At 43.9% G+C, this 25,075-nt stretch overlaps 1 protein-coding gene across 6 annotated transcripts in view; it reads left to right on the top strand.

Moving 5' to 3' along the window:
- The window catches only part of PRICKLE1 (prickle planar cell polarity protein 1), a 266,282-nt gene extending 250,469 nt beyond the window's left edge, over positions 1-15,813 (top strand). For all 6 annotated transcript variants that reach the window (XM_055581202.1, XM_055581227.1, XM_055581235.1 and 3 more), the window contains 7 exons: positions 4,051-4,235; positions 5,918-6,031; positions 6,818-6,955; positions 7,546-7,749; positions 8,999-9,185; positions 10,087-10,950; positions 13,514-15,813. In XM_055581202.1, the coding sequence (XP_055437177.1) occupies positions 4,101-4,235; positions 5,918-6,031; positions 6,818-6,955; positions 7,546-7,749; positions 8,999-9,185; positions 10,087-10,950; positions 13,514-14,376 (2,505 nt within the window). In that variant the 5' untranslated portion in view covers positions 4,051-4,100 and the 3' untranslated portion in view covers positions 14,377-15,813. The remainder of the gene's footprint in view (positions 1-4,050; positions 4,236-5,917; positions 6,032-6,817; positions 6,956-7,545; positions 7,750-8,998; positions 9,186-10,086; positions 10,951-13,513) is intronic.
- The last annotated feature ends 9,262 nt before the right edge of the window (positions 15,814-25,075 follow it).

Raw genomic sequence — 25,075 nt, 5'->3', positions numbered from 1 at the left:
CTATTAGATCTAATTCAGCGATGGTTTCATGTTTGGCCTAAAAGATATTTAATAGTATTTTGGCAAAAAGCAAATGCAGCCACATGAAGATGTCATTAGGAAGACCCTTTCTCATCACCCAGAGCATAAGCAATGGCCAGGCTTCCCTCTTTTCTCTTGTGCTACAAAGGAAATACCATGTAGCCATGTAAATGTCTACATAGGGGATACTTATGAGATCAAGAACCCTCCTCAGCAGTCAATTTCTTGCATATAATATAGTCTGAGACAGTGATATACTTAACAGTATACTTTCTGGGTCTGCTGACAAGCACAGGTACTTTATAAAAGAAAAATCTGACTTAAAGTTGTTATGCTGTCAAGTAGAGAAAACGTAGCTGTGGCAATCCAGCCTCTCGACCACTGTCTGGTAAGTAGGAGGTCACCGTGACTAAGCTGCACTTGTTTAATATTTGTTTTTGGACAGCTCTTAGAACTTACTCGTACATGTAATGTTTTGTCATTTTAAGTAATTATCCTCTGATATAAAGGAAAAAGACATTCTCCAAATTAAAAGCTCTGAAGCAACCCTTGGACTGCAAGGAGATCCAACCAGTCCATTCTAAAGGAGATCAGCCCTGGGATTTCTTTGGAAGGAATGATACTAAAGCTGAAACTCCAGTACTTTGGCCACCTCATGTGAAGAGTTGACTCCTTGGAAAAGACTCTGATGCTGGGAGGGATTGGGGGCAGGAGGAGAAGGGGACGACAGAGGATGAGATGGCTGGATGGCATCACTGACTTGATGGACGTGAGTCTGAGTGAACTCCAGGGGTTGGTGATGGACAGGGAGGCCTGGCGTGCTGCGATTCATGGGGTCACAGAGTCAGACACAACTGAGCGACTGAACTGAACTGAACTGAACTGAAGCAGCAGTTCATGAGGCCATTGCATTTTTATGATCCTCTTGACTATATGAAAGTCTCCTTGAAACGCCCTCTCTGGGGGAGGTGGATGGGCCCGGTCTGGTTGTGTCATCAGGCATGTCTGTGCTCCAGCAGTCTGACTACTTCACAAACGAAAAAGTTCCACCCAGGAGGCAGCGTGGGGTTGCAGGGGTTTAAGGTCACAGATGAACCGTGTTCTAAGGCAGCTGCCCTTGGGCAGGTGATCCATGGCCGATCACTCTGAGACTCGGTTTCCTCCTCAGTTTTAAGCAGATACGCCCTGGTGGGGTTGTTTGATGTGGTGATCGGATGTCACATCACTGATCATGCCAGGCTGGGCACAGAGGAGTGAGTTAGCTGTCAGAGTGCCAACAAAGGACACTGAAAGCCGCACCCATATCACTCGTGTTTCTTCAGCTCATCACTTCACCCATGAGTGTTGAATGACAGTTTGCAGCACAGTTTGAGGCGAGGCTGGTGTGGCTGTGGGAGTTGCCGGCTGGAGACGCGGCCGGCACACCCAGGTGGTTGGGAGCACCGGGACCGTGGCATCAAGTGCTGATTGCTTAGTGTAGTCATTTACTGTACAGTTGCCACCAAAGGCCGATCCAGGAATGTAGCCATAAGAATAATTCAGCTCTTTGGCAATCTGCATCTTTGTGCTAGCATGGAAAATTCATTTGTCTTAATTTGTGGTGTTTTCTCTTGTTTTAAAATACAATGACATTTAATTTTTAGGTTCTGCTTAATATTTATGTTCTTGGTAAGTCTGTGCAGAGCAGGTACCTTCAAGTCTCCCTTTTCAGCCATATTTGGCAAAGGACAGACATGCATAGTTCATGATTTGGGTTCAATAGCATTGAAGGCACCCTTTCTCCTAGTGGGGGTGTTTTGAGTTATGAATTAAATTCTTAACCTCTGTTTTTCTCCCTTTGATATGCAGTTGTTATTTTTTTCAAAACAAAAGGGAAAGAGCAGATCCAAGAAGTGCTCTGACTTTCATTAACACATCCTTTTTTATTGAATGGTAAGAGGAATGTGTCGATGTTTAGAAAGCCTCCCCTCAGTTGAGACATGAATGAAGTGCACCTGCGTGAAATGATGTCTTGTGTAAAAGGTCAGTTCCCCCTAGTGGTGGGGCAGGAAATGAGGTCAGCTTTACTTTTTGTTCAGGGTGAAGGAGTTAAGTTTATTAGTTGGAATACTATCTTCTGTGTGGCATTACTCTTTTTCTAATAAAGATTGTACCTTTTGGGTGCTTGGCCCCCCTTTTGTGAACTGTTAGAATTTTAATGTTTTAGTGTCCTTTGATTCATCAAAGAAAAGTCCTAAGTTTTTGTACTCATAGGATTTAATAGGTAACATGTTCTAACAAACACTTGTAAGTATTTAGCGTTGCACTGAGAATGTCACTGACAAATGACTATCAAGCTGACAGTGTTTTTCCTACCTGTTGAAGCAAATGAGAGGATTATTTAAAGCAGAAGAATTTTCAGAAGTCCGATGTATTAGACTTGCTGCAGTGTGACTAGACTCTGGCTCTTAGCTGTGTGACCTTGGGCAAGTCATTTCCTAGAAATATTCATTGAAAGGACTGATGCTGAAGCTGAAACTCCAATACTTTGGCCACCTGATGCAAAGAACTGACTCGTTGGAAAAGACCCTGATGCTGGGAAAGATTGAAGGCAGGAGGAGAAGGGGTCAACAGAGGATGAGATGGTTGGATGGCATCACTGACTCGGACATGAGTTTGAGCAAGGTCCGGGAGTTGGTGATGGATAGGGAACCCTGGCATGCTGCAGTCCATGGGGTCACAAAGAGTCGGACACGACTAAGCAACTGAACTGAATTATCTGTAAATTTCTTTTGTTGTTGTTGTTGGAGAGAAGTATAAAAAGCTGCATCTGATCCTGAAAGTCTTCTATCTTTTTTTCATCTTAGTAACTGGGAATAGGGGATGATTTTTAAGAACCAGAAGTAACTCAGAAGGGACATGCATGGCGATAACAAAGTTCTTAGTCTGTAGGTCAGGACTGTTGCCTAAACACTTATAGGCCTTCATCTGAGGAGACTTTTCAGAGCTGGGTTTATACCTCATGTGTCCAGCAGCAGGTTGAGAGCATGTCACACACAGTAGGTGGGTGGTGGTGTGGTAGTTTAGTCACTAAGTTATGTCCCACTCTTTTGCAACTCCATGGACTGTAGCCCACCAGGTTCCTCTGTTCATAGAATTTCCCAGGCAGGAATGCTGGAGTGGGTTGCCATTTCCTTCTCCAGGGGGTCTTCCTGATCCAGGGATTGAACCCGGGTCTCCTGCATTGGCAGGCAGATTCTTTACCGACTGAGCCACCAGGTACTACAGAGCTTTTCATTTGAAAGCCTGCCATTAACACAGTTCAATGCTTATAGTCACCGCGCTGGATTTTATTTTAACCTAGTGCTCAGATTCAGTGACTTTCTTATGAAGGAACTCATTAATGAATGTCTGGCTGACTGTAGCCCATGGATATAAAGGCTTGTGAATTTAATGTGCTGTGTAAGGATTTAACTGTGCTGTTTCTTCTCCCTGAGTAAACGAAGTTCAGTGCCTCTCAGACTTTATTGGAAACTTGAAACCTAAGCAGTGTGGCCCAGCCGACCCACTCTGTACTGGCAGGCAGCATGCCTCCGCTGGGAAGATGGGTCAGGAGATCTGGGGAAGCAACTCGGGTGGCTGGAGCCATCCTTTCACAGCACATAGGTGTGGACAAGGCGGGAGGCTCGAGCCCAGCTTCTTCCCACAACTCCCGGGGCTCCGCAGGGTCCATTTGCGGGAAGTTAGTCAGCGGTGCAATGTTCTCGAGAACTTTTTTAATGAACAGTGTGTAGAGAAGTACCTTTTAAAGGCATCTGGAGATAAACTAGTTTGGGTGGCATTTTCTCAAATGCTGAGCTGCTAACGGGCCTCTTTCCGCATCGTGCAGCCATAGTTTTTAAGATCTGGGGGCCTGAGGGCGGTGACACTGGTCATTTGGTCCCTTTCTCTGGGCCCCAATGTGTGTACATACGTGTTCAATAAAAGCTCTTGGAGGGTAAGACTCATGACTTTAGATTCATCTCTTCGGTTGTCTTATATTGCCCACAGCAGCCACGGTCTGATGTCCTGTGACTGAGAAGCCAGCTGTTGACTCTGTTATGATGCCTTTGGAGATGGAGCCCAAAATGAGCAAACTTGCCTTTGGATGCCAGCGGAGCTCCACGTCGGATGATGACTCGGGCTGTGCGCTGGAGGAGTACGCCTGGGTTCCCCCAGGCCTCAGACCCGAGCAGGTGGGAACCACATTGTCCACTTTTCTGGTTTTCAGTGTGATTTAAGTCTTCGGTGTTCTGTTTTTTAGTGATCAGACGTCACTGCCTCAGTGACATGCTGTGTCCTCGGGCCTTACTCTTTTTTCTGATGGTTTGCTTTTTTAAGTCACACTTAGTTTCTCAATGAAGGTCTCCAATCCCTTTCATACTCTTGGGTCCAGAAGGATGCTGTTTTTGCCCTGATGAGTGAAACCCAGAGTGCTGCCTTTGCCTTTGTTATGTGGATTTCTGACTTAGGTGTCCCTTTGGAGAGAGTGGGAGGAACTTACTAACCTTTTGAAAAACTTTAGTAACAACAAAAAAGTAATGACAGAAAAGGGGAAAGTTTCTCTGGCAGTTCTCTGCAGTGCCTGGGCTTTGGAAGAGACGAGACAGAGCTGTGAGACCATTTCAGAGTCACTGCTTAAATAGACCTTTGATAACCTTGCACAGGAAAGATTCTGTCACCACACCATGTGAATCGGAAAAAAAATTAAAGAGCTAATTTTGTGCTTTGTTATATTGTTATTTTAAGGAAGATGAGAACATTATGTGTACCTGTTTTTATCTTCCCAATATCCTTATAATGATGAACTTGTTAAAAAATTGCTGGTGACGGACACAAGGGCCAAGGTGGTTTGAAACAAGGGGAGGCAGTTGGGCTCCTGAGTTACGGTTGTGTTTCCCGTTTGGTGGGCACCCCCTTGAGAAGAGGGGTTTCCGATTCATCCTGGGCCTCACACACTGTCTGGTACACACATAGCTAGTGTTTAGCATTTACAACCCTACAAGCTCCGGTGGCTGATACACTGGGACATGGGGGAGAGCTGGACTCCAGGTAGGAAGGCAGTGTTTCAACCGACCTTTAAGAGAGAGCCCTTTCTGCAGCTTCAGTGAGTAGGTTTGTGAGATCTTGAAATATTGAAGCAAACAGGCCCCAAATTCCTTAGGCTTCTCATTTCTTGAATGATTTTCATTCTTCCTCAGCACTGCAGCATCCTTTGCAGCATTCATTAAGGGGTTTCCTTTAGATACAACAGAAAGAAAAAAAAAATTCAAACAAAAATTGAGTTCTCCTTTCAAAATGAACTAAGTACAGCTCATTATAGCTTCCCTCCAGTTTTCTGGGGGAAATTGACTCCGGGTATTTAGAAAACAGCACCCATGGAAGCAAAGAAAGCTGAAGCTTGAGAGAACCTGATAAGGGAGAGTTTACAAAGTTGAACAGAACAGCTTTTGTCTTTGCAACCTGTGAAATTCAGAGAGCAAATCCAGTGTGTTTGTGTAGTGGCTGGATTGTGGACAGTGTCACACAGCCTGTGTGGTCACTGCCAGTGTTCACTCAGCACTCTCTTGGCTGACCCTAGGGAGATCACTCAGGAATGGTAGCATTAAATGTGCATATTTTATGGTGCGTAATTTATAATGCCCCTGATTGTTACTACAAATTACATTCCTGAAGAGCCCTTTAGCAGCTGGGTGCTAGCTAACTGGGGGTTTGCACGTCTCCTGGCCTGGCTCAGCTGGTCTTCTCATTAGCAGCCAGCAGCCACATCCTGTCAGAGGCTGGACCCCTACCTAAAGGGCAGGGTAACTTCTCGGGATGGACTGAGCTGAAGTGTTCACTTCCTGTGTGCTGACGTCCTCCTCCCTCTCTCCCTCAGATCCAGCTCTATTTTGCTTGCTTACCAGAGGAAAAGGTTCCTTATGTTAACAGCCCTGGAGAGAAGCACCGAATTAAACAGCTTTTGTACCAGTTGCCACCACATGATAATGAGGTAAAATAACAGGAAGAAGGCTAATTAGGAAAAAAAAAATCCACCCTCAGCGTTGTGATGCCTCCCATAAACGTTAGACTCTTTTGCCTTCGGATAAAATTGGGCTGGAGAATACAGCTCTCCATTCCTCAAGAGAGAAAAGAGTGTCAGTGCAATAAACTTAACACAAGTTCGTTTTTTATAGTGTTTGCAGCCACCCACCAGTTATCAGGAACCTACAGATTCCTGCAATTTCTCCACCCCTTCGCCCAGTAAGAGCTTTATGGGGCTTTGGGCCTGCAGTGGGCTTGAGTGCCTGTAGAATGTATAATTAAGGTGGCAGTTAACCAGTTTAAACCTTTTGAAGAAAGCTTAATGCCTTAGGTTTTTGTTTTTTTTTTTTTAGCATCTTTGCTGATACAAGTTTAAATTAAACTTTTCATCCTTTTTTTTAAAAACAAATAAAGGACTTCTGCAGCAGTCCAGTGGTTAAGACTCCATGCTTCCAATGCAAGGGGTGTGGGTTCAGTCCCTGGTCAAGGAACTAAGATCCCACGTGCTGCATGGTGTGGCCAAAAAGAAAAAAAGACAGACAGACTATTCCTTCAGATTGCATTTCACTTTTGCTAGAGAAGCTGCAAGATTTGGTGTCGTTTTAAAGGTATGGGGTCATTTTTAAAACTAGGAATTCATGAGGGCAGACCAGCTACACTTGCTGTTTTATTTCCTGAAACTCAATTCTGGAAATAAAAAATTGGTGAGGGAGGCTGTGTACATCAGAGGGTGCTTCTGTTTCCTTCTGTGAAGGTGCGGTACTGCCAGACTTTGAGTGAGGAAGAGAAAAAAGAACTTCAAGTGTTCAGCGCTCAGCGGAAGAAAGAAGCACTAGGAAGAGGAACAATTAAACTTCTGTCCAGAGCAGTGATGCACGCCGTGTGCGAGCAGGTAGCGAGTTCTGGATGGATGGGTGGTGATGTCTTGGATCAGCTGAGGGGGAGAGGTGGGAGGAAGCGGATAGCCAGGCCAGCATCGGTATGAGCCCTCCAAAAACCTCCAAAAACTATGAGAAAGAAAAGTAACGTAGCTTTATATTAAATGGGGATTCATGTTTGCAACTGGCCACACTGCTGTGTGTATGGGGGAGGCAGCCCCTTAAGTAAACATGGGGTGAAATCCTAAGGTCCTGGCATGGAGGGCATGGCTGGGGTGTGCCTCATGTTCACAGGGACATAATATAGACGTTCGGGGCCTCTACTGCGCATTCTCAGAGCAAGAATATATCCAACAGGAGGCCACCCCTGGAACACCACTGCGAGTGTTCTCGGTGAGCAGTCCAGCGTGGTAGGTAGTAAAGCTGAGGCATGTTCACTCCAGTGGAGAGTGAGAGTTCCGCAGTGAAGAGCTGTTTAACCGCTAGCAGGAGGGAACAGAAATTAGTTTCCCTGAGAGATTTGGGATTGAGTGTTAAGTGGAAAAGGCAGAGACTGCAGTCATTGAAGAAGCATCATTTTAAATTGAAATCCATTTGTTTTTAGTGTGGGTTGAAGATAAACGGAGGTGAGATTGCAGTGTTTGCCTCTCGAGCGGGCCCGGGAGTGTGCTGGCACCCATCCTGCTTTGTCTGCTTCACGTGCAGTGAGCTGCTGGTCGACCTCATCTATTTTTATCAGGATGGAAAAATTCACTGTGGCCGGCACCATGCTGAGCTGCTCAAACCCCGGTGCTCAGCATGTGACGAGGTAAAAAAGTTCATCCCTTAACACTGGGAAAAATAAGCTTCTAGTCAGCCAATATTCCACTGTTCACACCTCAGCCAAATAGAAGTCTCTGCTGCATGTGCTGTGTGTATATAGTTTTAAGATAACCCTGTACAGTGGTATAATGGAAACACATGCGGCTGATGAAGAGAAGGCAGCAGGTGTCTTTGTCCACTGACAAGGATGTCCTTGATGGATTGTGAGAAAAAAGCAAGTTGCAAGAAGAGTGTGTAACGATTGATCTTATTTTTGATAAAGGGGGGAAGAACAAGACTGTATACATATTTGTAAACACTCAGAAACAGCGTGTAAAGACATACACTGAGTTCACAGTGGTTAACCCCTGGAGCATGTGTGGGAAGGGCTGGTGGTGTAAAATGAAGTTTTTCTACCTTAGGCTTTTTAAAAGTAATTTTAGATTTACAGAAGAGTTACAAAAATATCACGGAGAGTCCCTGTATAACCTTCTCCTAGCTTGTTAATTATCTTATGTAATCATGGTATATGCATCAAAACTAAGAAATTAACATTGTATAATATTTTAACTAAATCATAGACTTTATTTAGATGTCCTCAGTTTTTCTACTCATGTCTGTGTTTTATTCTGACACCCCATCCAGGGAGCCTCATTGCATTTATTCGTTATATCTCCCTAGTCTGCTTCAATCAGTAATAGTAAACTTCTCATTTTTATTTTCGTATATTTAAGTTTCTTCTATGATGTGCTATTTGAAAAGTTTTTGAAACCAAAAATATGGAAAAATCAAAAAGTCCTTAATCTGGAGATGGCCACCAGGCCCGAGGAAGCATTATCTGCATCGGTGCTGTTCACTTGTCCAGCACCCAGATCGCTGTAACTGGTGGCTCACAGCCACTTAGTGAGTTTTTTTTTCTATTAAAAGGTGCACAGGCCACTAAATTATTTCAGTGTTAATGTGTTCTTTGCCAGATTATGCCTGCAAAGTGTGATTGGGGAGCAAAAGTATGACCAAGTGTATTACCGCCAATGTAGAATTCTGTAAGCATGCACTTGGTTTCTCTTTTTCAACGTTTTCAATTTCTTGTTTTGTAGCTACATCAAGTTACATGTAAGTTACATGTAAGCTTGGGGCAGTAAGAAACAAAAGATCCAGTGCCTGTCAGTTGCCCAGAAAACATGCAGTTAACCTGGCCTTTAAAATCATTCAAAATGAATTTCTTTCATCCTGTGGTTTCTTGTTTCTCTTTAAAGATAATTTTTGCTGATGAGTGCACAGAGGCTGAGGGTCGGCATTGGCACATGAAACACTTCTGCTGCCTGGAGTGCGAGACGGTCCTGGGTGGGCAGAGGTACATCATGAAGGACGGCCGCCCGTTCTGCTGCGGCTGCTTCGAGTCCCTGTATGCAGAGTACTGCGAGACGTGCGGGGAGCATATTGGTGCGTCCGTGGCCCAGCCTGCAGCTTTGCCACTTACCCATCACTCTGTCTCTGATTATCCAGTGTTTTTTTCTTTCTTTTTGTTTTTGATGGAGGTACAGTTTATGTACAGTGAAATCTGAAAGATTTAAGTGTTTCGGTTTGATGAATTTTGATAAATGGGTGTAGACTGGATTCTCGTCTCCCCTGGCAGTTGCGATCTGTTAAGTCCCCATGAACATGATTATCTAATACCTAGCCACTGCTCCTGGAGATACAGTGAGTTAGTTCCTATGAGCCTGTGGTTGAAACATTGTCATAAACCAATCAAACAGATAATCTTGTTGCCTGTGTATTTTGGTTTAAAGACACCTTATTTAATATATGTTGTTGATTCATTAAATCGAACTCACAGTCAACAGCCCTGTACCACCTGCTTGGACACAGCTCATCTGACCCGTGGATTGCCTCTGTGAGGCGCATCACAGCCTTCTGTGCTGAGCCACACTAGACAGCACTTCAGCTCTGTGCTGGGGCCATTTTAAACAAAATCACTAAGAGGAAGTGCAAACATGGGAAAGAAAACGGGCCTGTGTGAGGTGTGAGCGCTGACACGAGAGGCAGCGCCCTCTCCCCTCAGCTGGGAGGCGGCAGCATCCCTTAACTCAAAGTTTCTGCCACTTTGCACATGTCTGCAAGTGACCTGGGAGACTCTGCAAGGATTCTGGAACTAAAAAGACATTTAGCACAGAGATCAATTTATAAATGAGAATTAACTACACCTGTGTAAGTCCCAGCTCTATCAAGATCCAGGACAGCCTCATCACCCTCAAAGGTGCCCTCATGCCCACAGTCTGTCTTTTCTTCTTCCTCTGTGTCAGGGCGGAACCATAACTTGTGATTCTTTCCTTTCTCGAAACAGGTGTGGACCACGCTCAGATGACCTATGACGGGCAGCACTGGCACGCCACAGAGGCCTGCTTCTCCTGTGCCCAGTGCAAAACTTCTCTGTTGGGATGCCCCTTCCTCCCCAAACAAGGCCAGATTTATTGCTCAAAGACATGCAGCCTCGGTGAAGACATGCATGCCTCCGATTCCTCCGATTCTGCATTCCAGTCAGCTCGATCAAGAGACTCCAGAAGAAGTGTCCGGATGGGCAAGAGCAGCCGGTCAGCAGATCAGTGTCGTCAGTCCCTCCTTTTGTCCCCTGCTCTGAACTATAAGTTTCCCGGCCTGTCGGGCAATGCTGACGACACCCTCTCTCGGAAGCTGGACGATCTGAGCCTTTCCAGGCAAGGAGCAAGTTTTGTCAATGAAGAATTTTGGAAAGGCAGAGTAGAGCACGAAACCCCCGAAGACCCTGAAGAATGGGCCGAGCATGAAGATTATATGACACAGCTCCTCCTCAAGTTTGGTGATAAAACTCTCTTTCAGCAGCAGCCCAGTGAGATGGACATTCGAGCCAGTGAGCACTGGATAGCTGATAACATGGTTAAAAATAAGACCGAGTTGAAGCAAAACAACCAGAGCCTTGCAAGTAAAAAATACCAATCTGATATGTATTGGGCACAGTCACAAGATGGACTAGGAGATTCAGCTTATGGCAGCCACCCGGGTCCTGCGAGCAGTCGAAGACTCCAGGAATTGGATCTGGACCATGGGGCTTCAGGATACAATCACGATCAAACACAGTGGTATGAAGATTCCCTGGAGTGCTTGTCAGACCTCAAACCAGAGCAAAGTGTTCGGGATTCTATGGATTCTTTGGCTTTGTCTAATATCACAGGTATGTAATCTAGGGATTATGGGGTATTTGAAAAAGGAGCCACTAAAAAGTTTATGCCAAAAGTTACAGTTCAGCAACCAGTAGGGGCTATGTTTTTTAAAACCGTAGACCATGGGAAGGAAGGTGTTTCAGTTAAATGCTACACACTGTAGCAAAACAACAGTGTATTAAACAACAGAGACACCACTTTGCTGACAAAAGTCTGTAGAGTCAAAGCTATGGTTTTTCCAGTAGTCATGTATGGATGTGAGAGCTGGATCATAGAGAAGGCTGAGCACTGAAGAACTGATGCTTTCAAATTGTGGTATTGGAAGAGACTCTTGAGAGTCCCCTGGACAGCAAGGAAATCAAACCAGTCAATCCTAATGGAAATCAATCCTGAATATTCATTGGCAGGATTAATGCTGAAGCTGAAGCTCCATACTTTGGCCATCTGACGCGAAGAGCTGACTGGTGGGAAAAGACACTTATGCTGGGGAAGATTGAAGGCAGGAGGAGAAGGGGGCAGCAGAGGATGAGATGGTCAAATGGCATCATCGACTCAATGGACATGAGTTTGAGCAAACTCCAGAAGATGGTGACAGACAGGGAAGCCGGGCCTGCTGCAGCCTGTGGGCTCACAAAGAGTTGGACACAATTTAGCAACTGAACAGAAGAGATAGCAAAGCAAACACTCACATATGTGTATGCATACATATAAAATAAAATTTCAGTACAGTCTCTGGGGACAGGTATTGTTATCCCTGTTTTGAAGAGAAGAGATGAATTTATTGGGATGATGGAGTCTACATCTGTACTTGAAAGATATTGGACTCTTTGGATCATTCTGTATGAATTAAAGATATTAAAATGAACATGCGTACTCCATAAGCACAGAACATTTTTTTTTTCCTGAATTGCCCTGTGGCAATAGATAGCTCAAAATTAGCTAAGTCTTTTTTTTTTTAACCCAGATTATAAAATAATTTCACTTTAATGTTTTCAAAACACTTTTGTGTCAGTTATCTACATTTCATCCTTACAATGACCCTGAGAGAGTGGATATTATTGCATTTTACAAATGTGGAAAGTTGAATTACCAAGAGACTAGAGAACTCCCTGGCGTTCCAATGGGTAGGACTCAGTGCTTTCATTTCCATGACCTGGGTTCAATCCCTAGTTGAGGAACTAAGATCCTGCAAGCCACGTGGCGTGATCAAAAATACAAAAACAGAACACCAAAGAAACCAAGACGCTAAACGCCCAACTTTATATAAGTGTTTAAAGATAAGGTTGATCCTAGACCCCAGCCCTCCTGAATCTTACATTTGCCACAAGTTTTGGGTACTGTTGTTGCTTGGTTAGTTTCATAGTTCAGCGAATGACACTAGTCCTTTCATAAAGCTTACGTTACGTTATAACATAGGCAAGGTTTGAGCAGCTGCCAGGAGGGCCACAGGCCACGTGCTGGGCACAGAGGGTTAAGACAGCTACCCTCCTGACTTCAGCTGGGCTTGTCAACATTAAAGCCTATAATTAAGGGGACTTAAGGAATGGTGGGTAAGACTAAATACTAAGCACCTCCTGTTTGCTAGGCCATATGATAGATGTTTCAACATTTAAATATCAAAAACAGACAACATTTGGTATACGTCATTTTATTGCTGACTTTTCTTGACAATGATAGGCTCAAAAACAGGCTTTATTTAGAAATTGGGACGCTATGTAGCCACCAGTTGACAACAGTTCACAGCATTCCCTGTTGTTGCTTACCATCAGCTGGGTCATGTCCATTTTGCTTAACTTGCCTGAGCCCTGTTATAACAAGGAGCACAACATCATCAGTTTTGAGCAAAGTTTTAAAATGAAATTAACCTGGAAGTGGAATATTTATGGGTTGATGGAGCAGAAGATTGGATAAAGGCCTGGGTCAGGGGTTTGGCAAACTTTTTTCCATAAAAGGCTAGCTAGGACTTTTGGGACATTATAGTTTTTGTTGCAACTACTCAACTCTACATTGTGGAAAAAAACCATAGGCAGCAGAGAAGCAAACAGATACATCTGGCCCAGTGAAACTATCCACACGTAGGCTGTGAGCTGGATCTGGCCCTTGGGCTGTTCGACTACCAGTCCAGGTATAAAAGAAGAAGAGTGTGGGCATAAGAAGAGGGCCATAATAGTGGCCGTGAGCATGCAAAGGGAAGGACTGCTTTGAGAGAGATTCAGATAAACAGCTGCGTTAATGGGTTGAGAGACAGAAGCGTCTATGTATCATGTTAATCAATTAATGACTGAACTGTTATGAAGAGATTTTAGTTTGGCTGCTCATCCCATGGGCTGTAACTCATGTTTGGCCCCCAAATGGCTGGGGCTCATAAGAGATGCCGGGCCACTTGTTTCAATGATAAAATCCATACCTCTTCTCGATTAAGTATATATGTCTGTTGGTTTTGCCTAGTGATTATTCATCAGATACTGAAATTCAAGAGACTACACTTCAAAATGCTTCTAAAGCTTGTTGGTAATCACTGTCAGAGTGTTAGGATTATTGATGGTCACGTCTTGTCTTGGCTTTTTTTTTTAGGGGCTTCAGTGGATGGAGAAAGCAAGCCGAGGCCATCGTTGTATTCTCTGCAAAACTTTGAGGAAATAGAGACAGAAGATTGTGAGAAAATGAGCAATATGGGGACTCTGAACTCTTCCATGCTGCACAGGAGCACGGAGTCCTTGAAGAGTCTCAGTTCAGAGCTGTGTCCAGAAAAAGTCCTGCCCGAGGAGAAGCCTGTTCACCTGCCAGTGCTCCGAAGGTCCAAGTCTCAGTCCAGGCCACAGCAGGTCAAGTTTTCAGATGATGTCATCGACAACGGAAGCTATGAGAACATCGAAATCCGGCAGCCGCCCATGAGTGAGAGAACTCGGAGACGGGTGTACCATTTTGAAGAGAGGGGAACCAGGTCACACCACCATCGCCGCAGGAGAAGTAGGAAGTCCCGCTCAGACAATGCTCTGAACCTTGTCACAGAAAGAAAATACTCGCCCAAGGACAGGCTGCGGCTCTACACCCCCGATAACTACGAAAAGTTTATCCAGAATAAGAGTGCCCGGGAGATTCAGGCCTACATCCAGAACGCTGACCTCTATGGGCAGTACACCCACGCCACTTCTGACTACGCCCTGCAGAACCCGGGAGGGCCGCGATTTCTAGGCCTCTATGGGGAGGACGACGACTCCTGGTGCTCCTCCTCCACCTCCTCCTCCTCTGACTCAGAAGAAGAAGGGTATTTTCTTGGACAACCAATTCCTCAGCCCCGGCCGCAGAGATATGCCTACTACACAGACGACCTTTCTAGTCCAACTTCTGCACTCCCCACTCCTCAGTTTGGTCAGAGGACAACTAAATCCAAGAAGAAAAAGGGACACAAGGGCAAAAACTGTATTATTTCTTAATGTAGTAGCTGCGGAGATTGTATTTAAACTTAGCCATTAACCATCTTAAATCATATCTTTTTTCTTCCATAGGAAAGTTGCTAAAATAGATTCAAGTGCTTTGCCCATGTAAGTGAGACCCCGACTGCTGTTTACAGTGTCAGATTCACCTTTGGAAGGTGTGATTTCTCCACTTACCCTCCTTGGATGGTGCCAGGTAGACATGACCTCTTGTGTCTGTTGGGTGCATCACAATTTGATACAGCTGCTTTGGTCTCCAAACCTCAAGAGATCCGCAAGCAGCTGTTGAGAGCTGGCTGGATGGGGGTGTTGATTTTTCGACGGTGGAGAGCCTGAGCCACCTTTGTCAAGCAATAGTGTTTGTCGTTTGTCTGCACCAGGTTGACCCAGGTCCTGACGGTCTGTCCAGTTGTGTGGCATGCACGTAGTCGTGTGACCCAGCCAACACTGTGCGTCCCCTCGTGCAAGGCCACCTCCTCCCCGTCCAGCCCTTGTTAGCCAGGTAAACATTATATTAGCTCCAGCTGCAGATCGAAAGGAACATTGCTATTTATAATGTAGTATTTCATAGACTTAAGTGTATTCCTAATTTAACGGTGCAAATATTAATGTACATACTGTACAGTTCAGATTTTAAAGCTGATATTTTTATATCCCTGAAATGTAAGATGTTTGTTACACTGCAGTGCTAGATTTGTTAGGGAACCAGAAACAGCATTTATGGATGAAATGATTGCTTGTATCTTAGTCAGGGTTTATAAGTTTAGATGGTCAAATTTATATTGCCTAGTGATGGAAAGTTCTTTTTTTTTTTTTTTTCAATTTTTCAATATTAAAAAGGCTCTGTATGCATGGTGGGGCTATGTAAATACTCTTTAAAACTATGGCCCTATTAATCTTACAAGTGTTATTTATGGGTCAAGCAATGTAAACTGTATAAATGTAAAAACAAACAAAAAAATCTCCCCACACATACCCCTGGAATATATGGTTAAAAACAAGGAGAAGCTGTTTGGGTGAATATTTTTTTCCCCTTGGGGATGGCAGGGGGTGCCTTTCCCGTTTTCAGCAAGGTAGTGATTATCTCAAGGAAAGAGACCAAAAAACTACAAGCATCTGCTCTCTGTGGCAGAGTGCTTCGTAGGTTGATTCCTTTTCACCCCTCCCTTCCAGCTAATTTGTTGGCCTTTAACAGCAGTTTTGAAAACCAGGCCTTCTGGTTATGTTTTTCTTTTAAAATCTTTAAGTTAGAGGATTCTGTGCTGCTGGCTACTTAATCTGGGGTTCTGTTTCAAGGGGGAATTACAGTGGATTTGAACTGACGAGCTAGTACTTCAATGTGGATCATTCTTGCACATGTTTCGCTCCTAATTTAGTGTCCTAGTGGTATCTCAGACCTTTAGGAAGGTATTTAATAAATGCTTAATCAATAACAAATGACCTTTCTGAACAAGATCTCTTCAAACACATCCAGATCGTGTTCATTTTGCTCCTTTGAGTAGCCTTGCTGTTCTCCCACTAGCAGACCAATGTTTGGCTCCTGCACGTCCACTTGCCCTGCTGGCTTGTGTGAAATAGTACTTGAGGCACAGAGGCAGAGCTGCCCACATGTACTGGTGTGGGAAAAGCTGCTGGGCCCTGGGAGGGCAGACCTGAATCCAGTAGGAAAACCAGCGGTCAACAGCATCCCCTGTACTCAGCCCTGGATAGGGCAAGGCTTGGTATTTAGGCTAGACAGAGCCCTTCAGAAACACACCAGTGGGGGAGAGCTCTTTTCTCAATAACTTCATTATCATCTCCCTGTTTTGATTCATTTTAAAAACAGCATTGCAAAGAAAATGCATGCACATGGTTTAAAACAAGCGAAAGACATGAAGTATCTCCTTTCCACTCCGCTTCCCTGGGCTCCCCTCCCTGGAGGTAACCACTGTTACTCGTTAGTTGTGCATCCTTCAGCTGTTCAAAGCATATTTACATTACTGTAGCTTTTTAAAATGGCAGGAAACTAGACCAGCTAAGACTTGCTTTTCTCACTTCACACGTGGCTATTCGCCCTTAGTGTGTATAGGTCTACCTCACTGTGTTCTTGCAATGACTTCATAGTAGTCTACTTTTGGATATACTGTAATTCATTTCACCAGTCCCTTGGCAATGGGCTTCGGTGTTCTCAGAGACACTTTATCCTTCATTGGCACATATGCACATGAATTCTGAGTAGCATGGTTACTGGGACAAGGGTTATGTGTTTATAACTTGGATGGCCGTCACCAGTTTTCCTCAAGAAAGCCATCTCCTGATCCTCATTTACAATGCAGCTGCTTGTTCCCTCATGATCTCACATGACAGAGGAGCAGGTTTCCAGATTTTGAAGATGTTTTCAGAACCTTTGCTGCAAACAGTGGGCCTCCTTTTAGAAAAGACCTTTGCCTTGAAAGGATGGATAAGGAAATACTCAGCCTTACTTGGCCTGGAGAAAGGCAGGTGTAAGCTGAAGTCACTGTCCTCAGTAGTTTTCAAGTCCTAGTTGCTTTTGCTTCTCGTAGTAATCACCCCATTCATTTCTTCATTTCCTTACATAAGGGTTATATTGACTGCCAAAGATTTAAGGAAATGCAGAAATATTTATTCACAATAATAATGTAAGCTTTAAAGCTTTTAAATCTTGGTTGATAGCAATAACAAAGAAGACTGTCTACAAAGGAAGAAAGAAAAGCAGCTGCCCTGCAGTCCTGTAAAGAATTAGGCTAGAAAACTAGGCCTACCTTTGCTAAAAGGTGTTCATAGATTTCGTTAACAAAATGTTTGGTCCATCACAAAGCTCTTAAAATTTAGCCCCAAGATAAGTATCAAATACTAAAACACTGCCTCTAGTCTCTACATGGGTGAAACAGAACCCCAATGATTGCATTTTTACTCACTTCAGACCAAACTGGAGCACACACAGCCTGTGGAGGGATGCTGATAAAAGTCAATGGGAACTGCTTTCAGTACTCAGTAAGAGAGAATGACTCACCTTGGGTATGCACTTGATATTCTCGACACTCAGCTTTCTAGCTCCTGAGTTAAATAAGTATCAGAAGTGCAAGGAGAGATTTGCTGTCTGGTGGTGCTCGTGGTAAAGGATCCACCTGTCAGTGCAGGAGATGTGGGTTTGATCCCTGGGTCAGGAAGATCCCCTGGAGGGGGAAATGGCTACCCACTCTAGTATTCTCGCCTGGAGAATTCCATGGACAGAGGAACTTGGCGGGCCCCAGTCCATAGGGTCGGAAAGAGTTGTGCACAACTGAGCATAGCACTCACTTTAGATACAAAGCATAAGCCAGTGTAAGACAGAAGTAAAATGGGGATGAGCACCAAAGACTGCTGGATGTCCACGTGTGGCATGTGCCCTCTGTGGTCCTTGGGTGACGGGCCAGGCAAGTAAGAACAGGCGTGGAGGCGCTGTGGGAGTGCCGAGGGTGCAGGGCACGGCACTGTCCACGTGGTGTGGGCAGGCTTCAGCGGACCGCCGCTCTTTCCTATGGCACACTCGACTGCTGCCATGGACGAGAGAAGCAGCACTAGAACGTCAGTCTTCCCAAAAGCAACCAAGAACTTGAACTTTGGTAAAACGTCTCCCACCTTCTCAATGCTAGCAACTAATTCAAACATTTCTGAAGCCCTTTGAACAAAATGAACCTGCCATCAGCGCATGGGTTATAAATTTAAGCACTTAAAGTCATCGCTTAGAGCTGTCTAAAGGAGGCACAACTAATTACTATTTACAGAAAGATGTGACTTTTTTTTTTTTTTTGATGTTCAAGGAAGAAAAATTACTGAGATTTAAAAAAATTCCACTAAAAGCCTTATTATCAAATTTAATGTTAGCAACACAATTATAAAAAAGGCCTTTTTAATTTGTGAAATGAGAAAATTGCCTAGATTCTCTAGCTGTGCTTTGGAACTTTCTAACAAGGCATGCTCCTGAACAGTCACATGGGTTTTCTGCTCGCTCTCAAAGCACACGAAGAAGGCTTCCAGGCTCACTGGACAAATAAGCAGGAACAATTGAATTTTGCATCTCTGAGCTCTGGCATCTCTATGCCAAAATCATAGCGGTGACTTTACTAGGGGAAGAAAGGTGAAGGGTGGCTTTCACAGCTTACAAAGGAAGTGTAGAGGAAAGGGAAGACATGGGGTATGTGTATAGAGACTTGCTCGCAGGATTACAGCCAGTCTTCTTGTTTGAACAGACCAAGCTAGCTGGTCAGATTCCCATTTGAGAGATCAATTTTAACCTCAACTCTTCTTTTTACAAAAGAAATTTCACATCCCTGCTGCCGTATGTGCACAGGTGCTGTTAGGGCAACTTGAGAAGGAACTTGCAGAGCATTCTCCAGAAGCACTTGATTCCAGACAACATAAACAGTACCATCAAGAATATGAAAGTAGCTCTCCTGAGTGCTAATACTTGTTTTAACATTTTTAGGTCAACAAACTAAAAGCAACTGATGTTGGAAAAAGTGATTACTAGGCTAATATAAAGCTGCCACGAAGTTGATGATGGAGAGATAACACTGGCCTCTAGAATTCAGGGGATGTGGGTTAGGAGACTCCCCTCTCTCATTATCTCAGGCGGTTGAGTGCTGTGGCCGAGTTTCCATTTCTGTAAAATGAGAGGTGCTCGACCATCTCAAAGGCTTCCTTCCAGCATTGGTATTCTGTGAAGACCAAACTGAATTTATTGGGTCAGCCAGCAGACAAGCCACCCCACTCAGCATAAAGTGTCATTTCCCTTTTCTGACTCTTCATTTACCAACATACTTGGCAAAGATTGCTGACAGGATTGTCCTTCAGAGACCATGGCTCATGGGAGTTGGTAGCTTTAAAGACGGTTGGTGCTTTTCTACATTTTAATGCTTGCGACTCTGAGTGGGCATGAAGTTTGGCAGTGGTTATCTCCCTCTAGGTGCATATGCTTCAAGTTGGCTTTTTCCTTTAAGTAGGCAATCTGGAAATGGCATAGAGAATATGGAAAACAAGACATTTTCCTCCCTTGTGTTGTATTTTTCCCCCAATTACCAAGATAAAAGATTTTTTTTTCTACAGTGCGGTTAGTAGCAGTCTGGAATCTCTGAACATGTTGTAAGCAAAGCTGAAAAAGTGTTAACTATGTTTAATTAATGTTGGCTCCCAGTATAGGAGAGTTGAATTACCAGGTTTGTTCCACTTAAATGACACTTCTCAAGTCACTATGGGTCCAGGTACCACACCAAAGAGCTGAGTTCCAGGCTATGTGGTAACTGTGGGGGCTGTAACCCTACCTGCCCCTTAACAACCATGTCTTATGAACCTGTACGATGTTTTCTAAATTAACTCCAAAGCAGAAGTCATAGAAACCAACATAGATGGTAGTAGTGACTGAGTATAGGTGAAAATCTACTGAGCAAGGATTTTATCAAAAGTTTTTTGTAAGTTATTTTTATATATAACAAACATACTAGAAACATCGCAAGCATCACACCGTAAGTGCACACGCCAACAGCTAGTGTGTCTTGGAGTGAGCACTGGAGCCTAGTTCTGGACGACCACCAAACTTCCACTTCTTTCAAGAACACCAAGTTTAAAAGTTGAAAGATCTGGGTAAAACACTGACTCTGCCCCTTCCAGCTATATGACCTTAGGCAAGCCCTTAATTGTAAAGTGAGAGAAAAATACTCACTGGCTTACATGTGAAAGTGTTGTTTGTGAATCTAAGAACACTAGAATGGGCCTTCTAATGTGGTTCAGATAGTGAAATAAATGAACAACAGTGCTTCTCTGAATCCTATATTTAATATATTAAACCTGGAATGTACTTTAAGCTACATCTGATGTTACACTTGATTCTACCCTACAGAAGTAACGGAATACAAAGTTTTTAAAATGTGAAGTTCCTACAAGGTGGGGACCAATTCCACGCCCCTACCCACACTTGCAGGGCGTCACCCCTTCACTCAACATTCGCACCTCAGGATGGGGGCAGGCCCTGTAGGCTTTGTAGAGGTCAAGCTGCCCCAGGGAATGAGATGTTGAAAAAAACGGTGCCTCTTCTTGGCCCTTGGGGTGGACCAGGTTACTCCTGTGTTGGAAAGGAAAGGTGACTTTCACACACGACTCCCCTCTCTCAGTTGAGGAAGCCCTGCAGTGTTGAGGAGCCACACTCCATCCCCACCCTCTGTGGTGGTGGAAGGCAACCCTGGTTGAGCCCACATCACAGCTAAGGTTCAGTCCTGGCCAGTAAAGGAAAGGGAAATTGAACACTTGACCACAAAACATGCCTTGGCCTGCTGAGCTGTGGTTCTGCTGGACTGTCGCCTCTCTCCCCCCGACCCCAGCCCTCCACACTCTCTCACACATACAAACGTTCCCACATAGCCCCATCCTCTGGGGGCTGACCCGGGTCTGGCCTCAGCAGCCTCAGGCAAGCAGAGGGTGTGGTCATGCCAGGCGCTGGCGCCGGGTCTGCTTGAGGGCACTGAAACCATTTGGCCAGTGTGTCTTCCTGAGAGCTTGGTCATGAAGGGTGGCCTCTTCCCATCAGACGGATGCAGGACAGCACACCGTTTCTGGCTGCTGGATCCTCGCCCTCTCAGTGAGCCCCCGCTGCCCTCAGGGACAACAGCAGGGATGCAGCCAGAAAGCCTGAGAGGGGGCACCAGCAGGAGCCCCAGGAACAGAGTCCTGGGCCAGGAGCAGGCTTCCCAGAGAGTGCAGCCCTGAAGGTCACGTGCCCGCTGGCCAGGATCACTCTGTCCTTTCCTCCTCCCCACCTCACACCTGTTCTAACCAGAAAAAAATGACCATACAGGAGCAGCCTAGGCAGTGGAGAAAGACCTCAGGTGTCCTCTTCTAGCAAGTGTCTATAAGTGTGGTTATTTTCTGTTTTGTGCTGTGTTAAGTCACTCATGTCCAACTCTTCACGACCCCATGGACTGTAGCCCACCAGGCTCCTCTGTCCATGGAATTCTCCAGGCAAGAATACTGGAGTGGCCATGCTCTCCTCGAGGGGATCTTCCTGACCCAGGGATCGAACCCAGGTCTCCCACATTGTAGGTACTTTACCAGCTGAGCTACCAGGGCAGGCCACTGTATTACTGTGTGGTAATGGATGGAAACGAACGCCTGGGTGGTGAACACACTGTGGAGTACACAGAAGCAGGGACAGAAGGTTGCACACACGAAACATATGTTATACATCAGTTATCTCTTAAAAAGATAATTTAAAAAACACCCCCCCCAAAAGTTAAAACTTCAGTGACAGTGGTCTAACGTTAGAACACTCATTCATCTATGGGGGGCAGAGCTCAAAAAACAACATGCTAGAAAAAGCAGGGTGTCCCTACTGCTATACAAATGTGCATGCAGCCTTAGCAATATGTCACCAACTGACATTTTAAATACAACTTGAAGTAAACTCAGTCCCCATTACTCCACGATTAATTAATTATTATTGTAGGATGGAAACACAGAACTCGTACAGCCTACTGAAGGCGAACTTCAGCAAAGCCAATCCTCAAATATCATTTCTATTAGTTTGAGCAAAAGGTGACTGCTAACCCGAAACCAGTAATGTGGCTTAAACAATAGACATTAACTCCTTTTTCACATGACAGTCCAGTACTCCATGTGGTCACCCAGGGATCCAGGCATCTCCTGTCTGTGGCTCTGCAACAAATTAAGGCTGGGCTGCTATTCCTGTTATTTTAGGGAGGGGTAAGAGAGAACATGAAGGAGTTACATCCACTGTCCTAACAGTCCCAGCCCAGGAGAGAAGTCACTTGGTTACACCTGTGACAAGAGGGACACAGAAAACATAGTCCTAATTAGGCAGTCATCTGATTGAATTTCAATTCCATTACCACGGGAAAAGGGAAGAACAGATTCTGCTAACTATACATTAGTTACCAGCCGCTCCTGCCCCACCCTTTTTCTTTCTCTCTGAATTGGGTGACATCAGTGCTCTCGAGAGAACTGGCAGGAAGGAAATGCTAACCCACAAATCTTAGTCTGGCAAGAAGAGTGGCCGTTACTCACTGGAGTTCCAGGTGCCAGCCTGAGCAATGTGACAGATGTAATGCTGCGTGGGTGGCTGGCTGAATATTGCCCACCATGAATACTTCAGGAATGACCAGGTTACCATCTTCAAAGTTGTTGCCAAAAATCTGTCAGAGCTTTCCTTTGACTTTAGGATCCCTTTAGAAGGTGTGAAGTGAAGCTGAAAGTACTACAGAATATTTAGGCAATATAGCATGAGTCCCTTCTTCAGGGGATCTGGCCTGCCCTTGAGGGGATGAGGTTATGGGTCTATGAACTGGCTCAGGGCTGGCAAGTGGCAGAGGGGCTATGAGAAATCAATGGTCATGGCAAGAATAAATATTGATACAAAGGTAATTATTTAAAAATCTTAAGTAGGAGAGAAAGGATTCAAAGCCCTTCATATTTCTGCTCTCAATCTACCATTTCTTACATTCATCCCTTATCGTCTTCCCCAACGTGAACTTCCAATACTTTCCCTTCTCTCCCTGAATAAGACCCAGAGATCATATGTCACTTCCTTTGTAAAGTATAGAAAATAGGAGGACTTACAACTTTCCAAGCTATGCTAGGAACCAGGGTCACAAAGACAACACGTTTCCTGTACTCCAGAGGTTACTATAAGGCTGTAGGATTTTAATCCTGTAATTCTCTGAAACTCAGATTCATAATTACACAATTATTGAGCACTACTGTATGCTCAATGGGGTTCCCAGGTGGCACAGTGGCAAAGAACCCACTTGCCAATGCAGGAGATGGAAGAGACACAGATTTGATCCCTATGAGAAACCTATGGACAGAGGGGTCTGATTGATGGGTTACAGTCCTTTGGGCTGCACAGAGTCGGACATGATTGAAGTGACTTAGCACAGGCACGTGACTCAGTGCTCAATCTCACCTCACTTAACTGCTTTCTCAGACATGGAGATTCCCCAAGTCACCATAGTTAATATTATAGCTCCTCAACCCTCGAACATCCTCCATCCTGATGAGTAGTGTTGAGTAGGTGAACTGAACACTCAGAAGCAATCTTGCAGTAGAGAGCACTAAAAATCTACATTTAAGCAAAACGCTTTAAGCCAGTTTTTTTTTTTTTTAAAAGAAACGATCTAATTATTTAAAACTGGTTGGTTTATTTTGTACTTTTAAAGTTCACAAAAGCTTCACAATATTTGCTTTCCCCCTGTTGATCATCAAGGCTTTATGGTAAGACAAAACTTTATCACATCAATTGGGCATACTCAAAAACAATGGATAATTTACAAACAAATTTCTTTAATCAAAAACATTTTGCAACATACATACCCTGGCATGTATCTGAATTCATCTATCCTAAAATAAAACTTTTAAAAGCTTTAAAAATAAAACAAGCAGATTTAACACTGACAAGCGTACCAGAATAATGCTGATGGCAAGTTATAAACAGCTTGAAATGTTGAATGTAATTTGGGGAAAGGGGAAAAGAAGCTACCCACTGAACCTATATTTAGATGCATCTGTGAGTACAATTTCTCTAGTTTAGTGAAGTTCAACAAAGTAAACAACTCCTTTGTCTCAAGGTAGTTGAGTCTCAAGTTTTATTTTTAAACTTGTGACATCTTGACTTGAGGAAATGAATCTCGGAATTAGAATATTTAAGAAGAAAAAATGGGTGTTAGAAACAAATCAGTACTTTCTTAGTCTTTCTAATGTAGGTAACAGATAAAACCACTTTTCACATTAGAGAAGAATACCAAAGATGATACATAGGGTTTAGTTTTGGCTTATGTACAATATCTAAATTCAAGGTGATCTCATATAGGAAACTTAATAAATTGTTGCCTTCAACTAGTTTTTTAATTTGTGAAATGGCATAATGCATATTTTGAGGCACACATTACAGGATCCACTAAAATTATTTATACTGCTATTTCTACTTTTAATAGAAATTTTATCTACTCTGGTATAGCTCTTTAGATATAGTCAATAGAGGCCACTAAAAATAACGCTGAAATTCAACTGAGGAGAGAGTGGAATGGAAAAAGAATGGAAGGATAATGAGATTGGGTAGTAATAACAAATATTTTTAAAAGTTTCCAAACACATGCCACGAAATTACATATTTGGCTAAATGCCACCAGGCAGCTGGAAGTGATCAGGAAATGAGCGGAATACCCTAATTGTCCCAGTTAGATTCTTAACTAACCCGTGATTTGGATGGCTCGCTCATGAAGGATTGTTTACACAGGCTGCTTGGTGAAGGGTAGATGTGCTAGGCTTACAGCCTACTCTTTGTTTCATTCAAAAACACTTGTAGAGGGCTATGAACCCCTAAAAGGGACAGCAGAACAAGAGTTTGTTGGATTACAAACAGAGATTAACAAAGGCATAATGTGTTTAATTATGAATATGTTACCAATCACTTTCTTTCTTGAGATGGGGAATATGGGCCTACAGATAAAATGAACTCCACTACTTCCCCATATTCTAAATTTTTCTCTTTTGGTTAGAAATTTTTAAAGAAATCTCAATTTTAAAATAGGCCTCATCTTTCATCTCCAATTTCCCAGTCTGTTAGTCTTCTATGCGGTAATATTTAAGACTCACACATCAGTGAGACTAGTCAGGCATTTCAGGATTATTTTAACAGAAGACATTGAGTTCA

The sequence above is a fragment of the Bubalus kerabau genome, chromosome 1 (assembly GCF_029407905.1).
Source record: "Bubalus kerabau isolate K-KA32 ecotype Philippines breed swamp buffalo chromosome 1, PCC_UOA_SB_1v2, whole genome shotgun sequence".
Classification (NCBI taxonomy): Eukaryota; Metazoa; Chordata; class Mammalia; order Artiodactyla; family Bovidae; genus Bubalus; species Bubalus kerabau.
The sequence above is the reverse complement of the archived record's forward strand: the minus strand, read 5'-3'. Positions and strand labels throughout refer to the sequence as shown.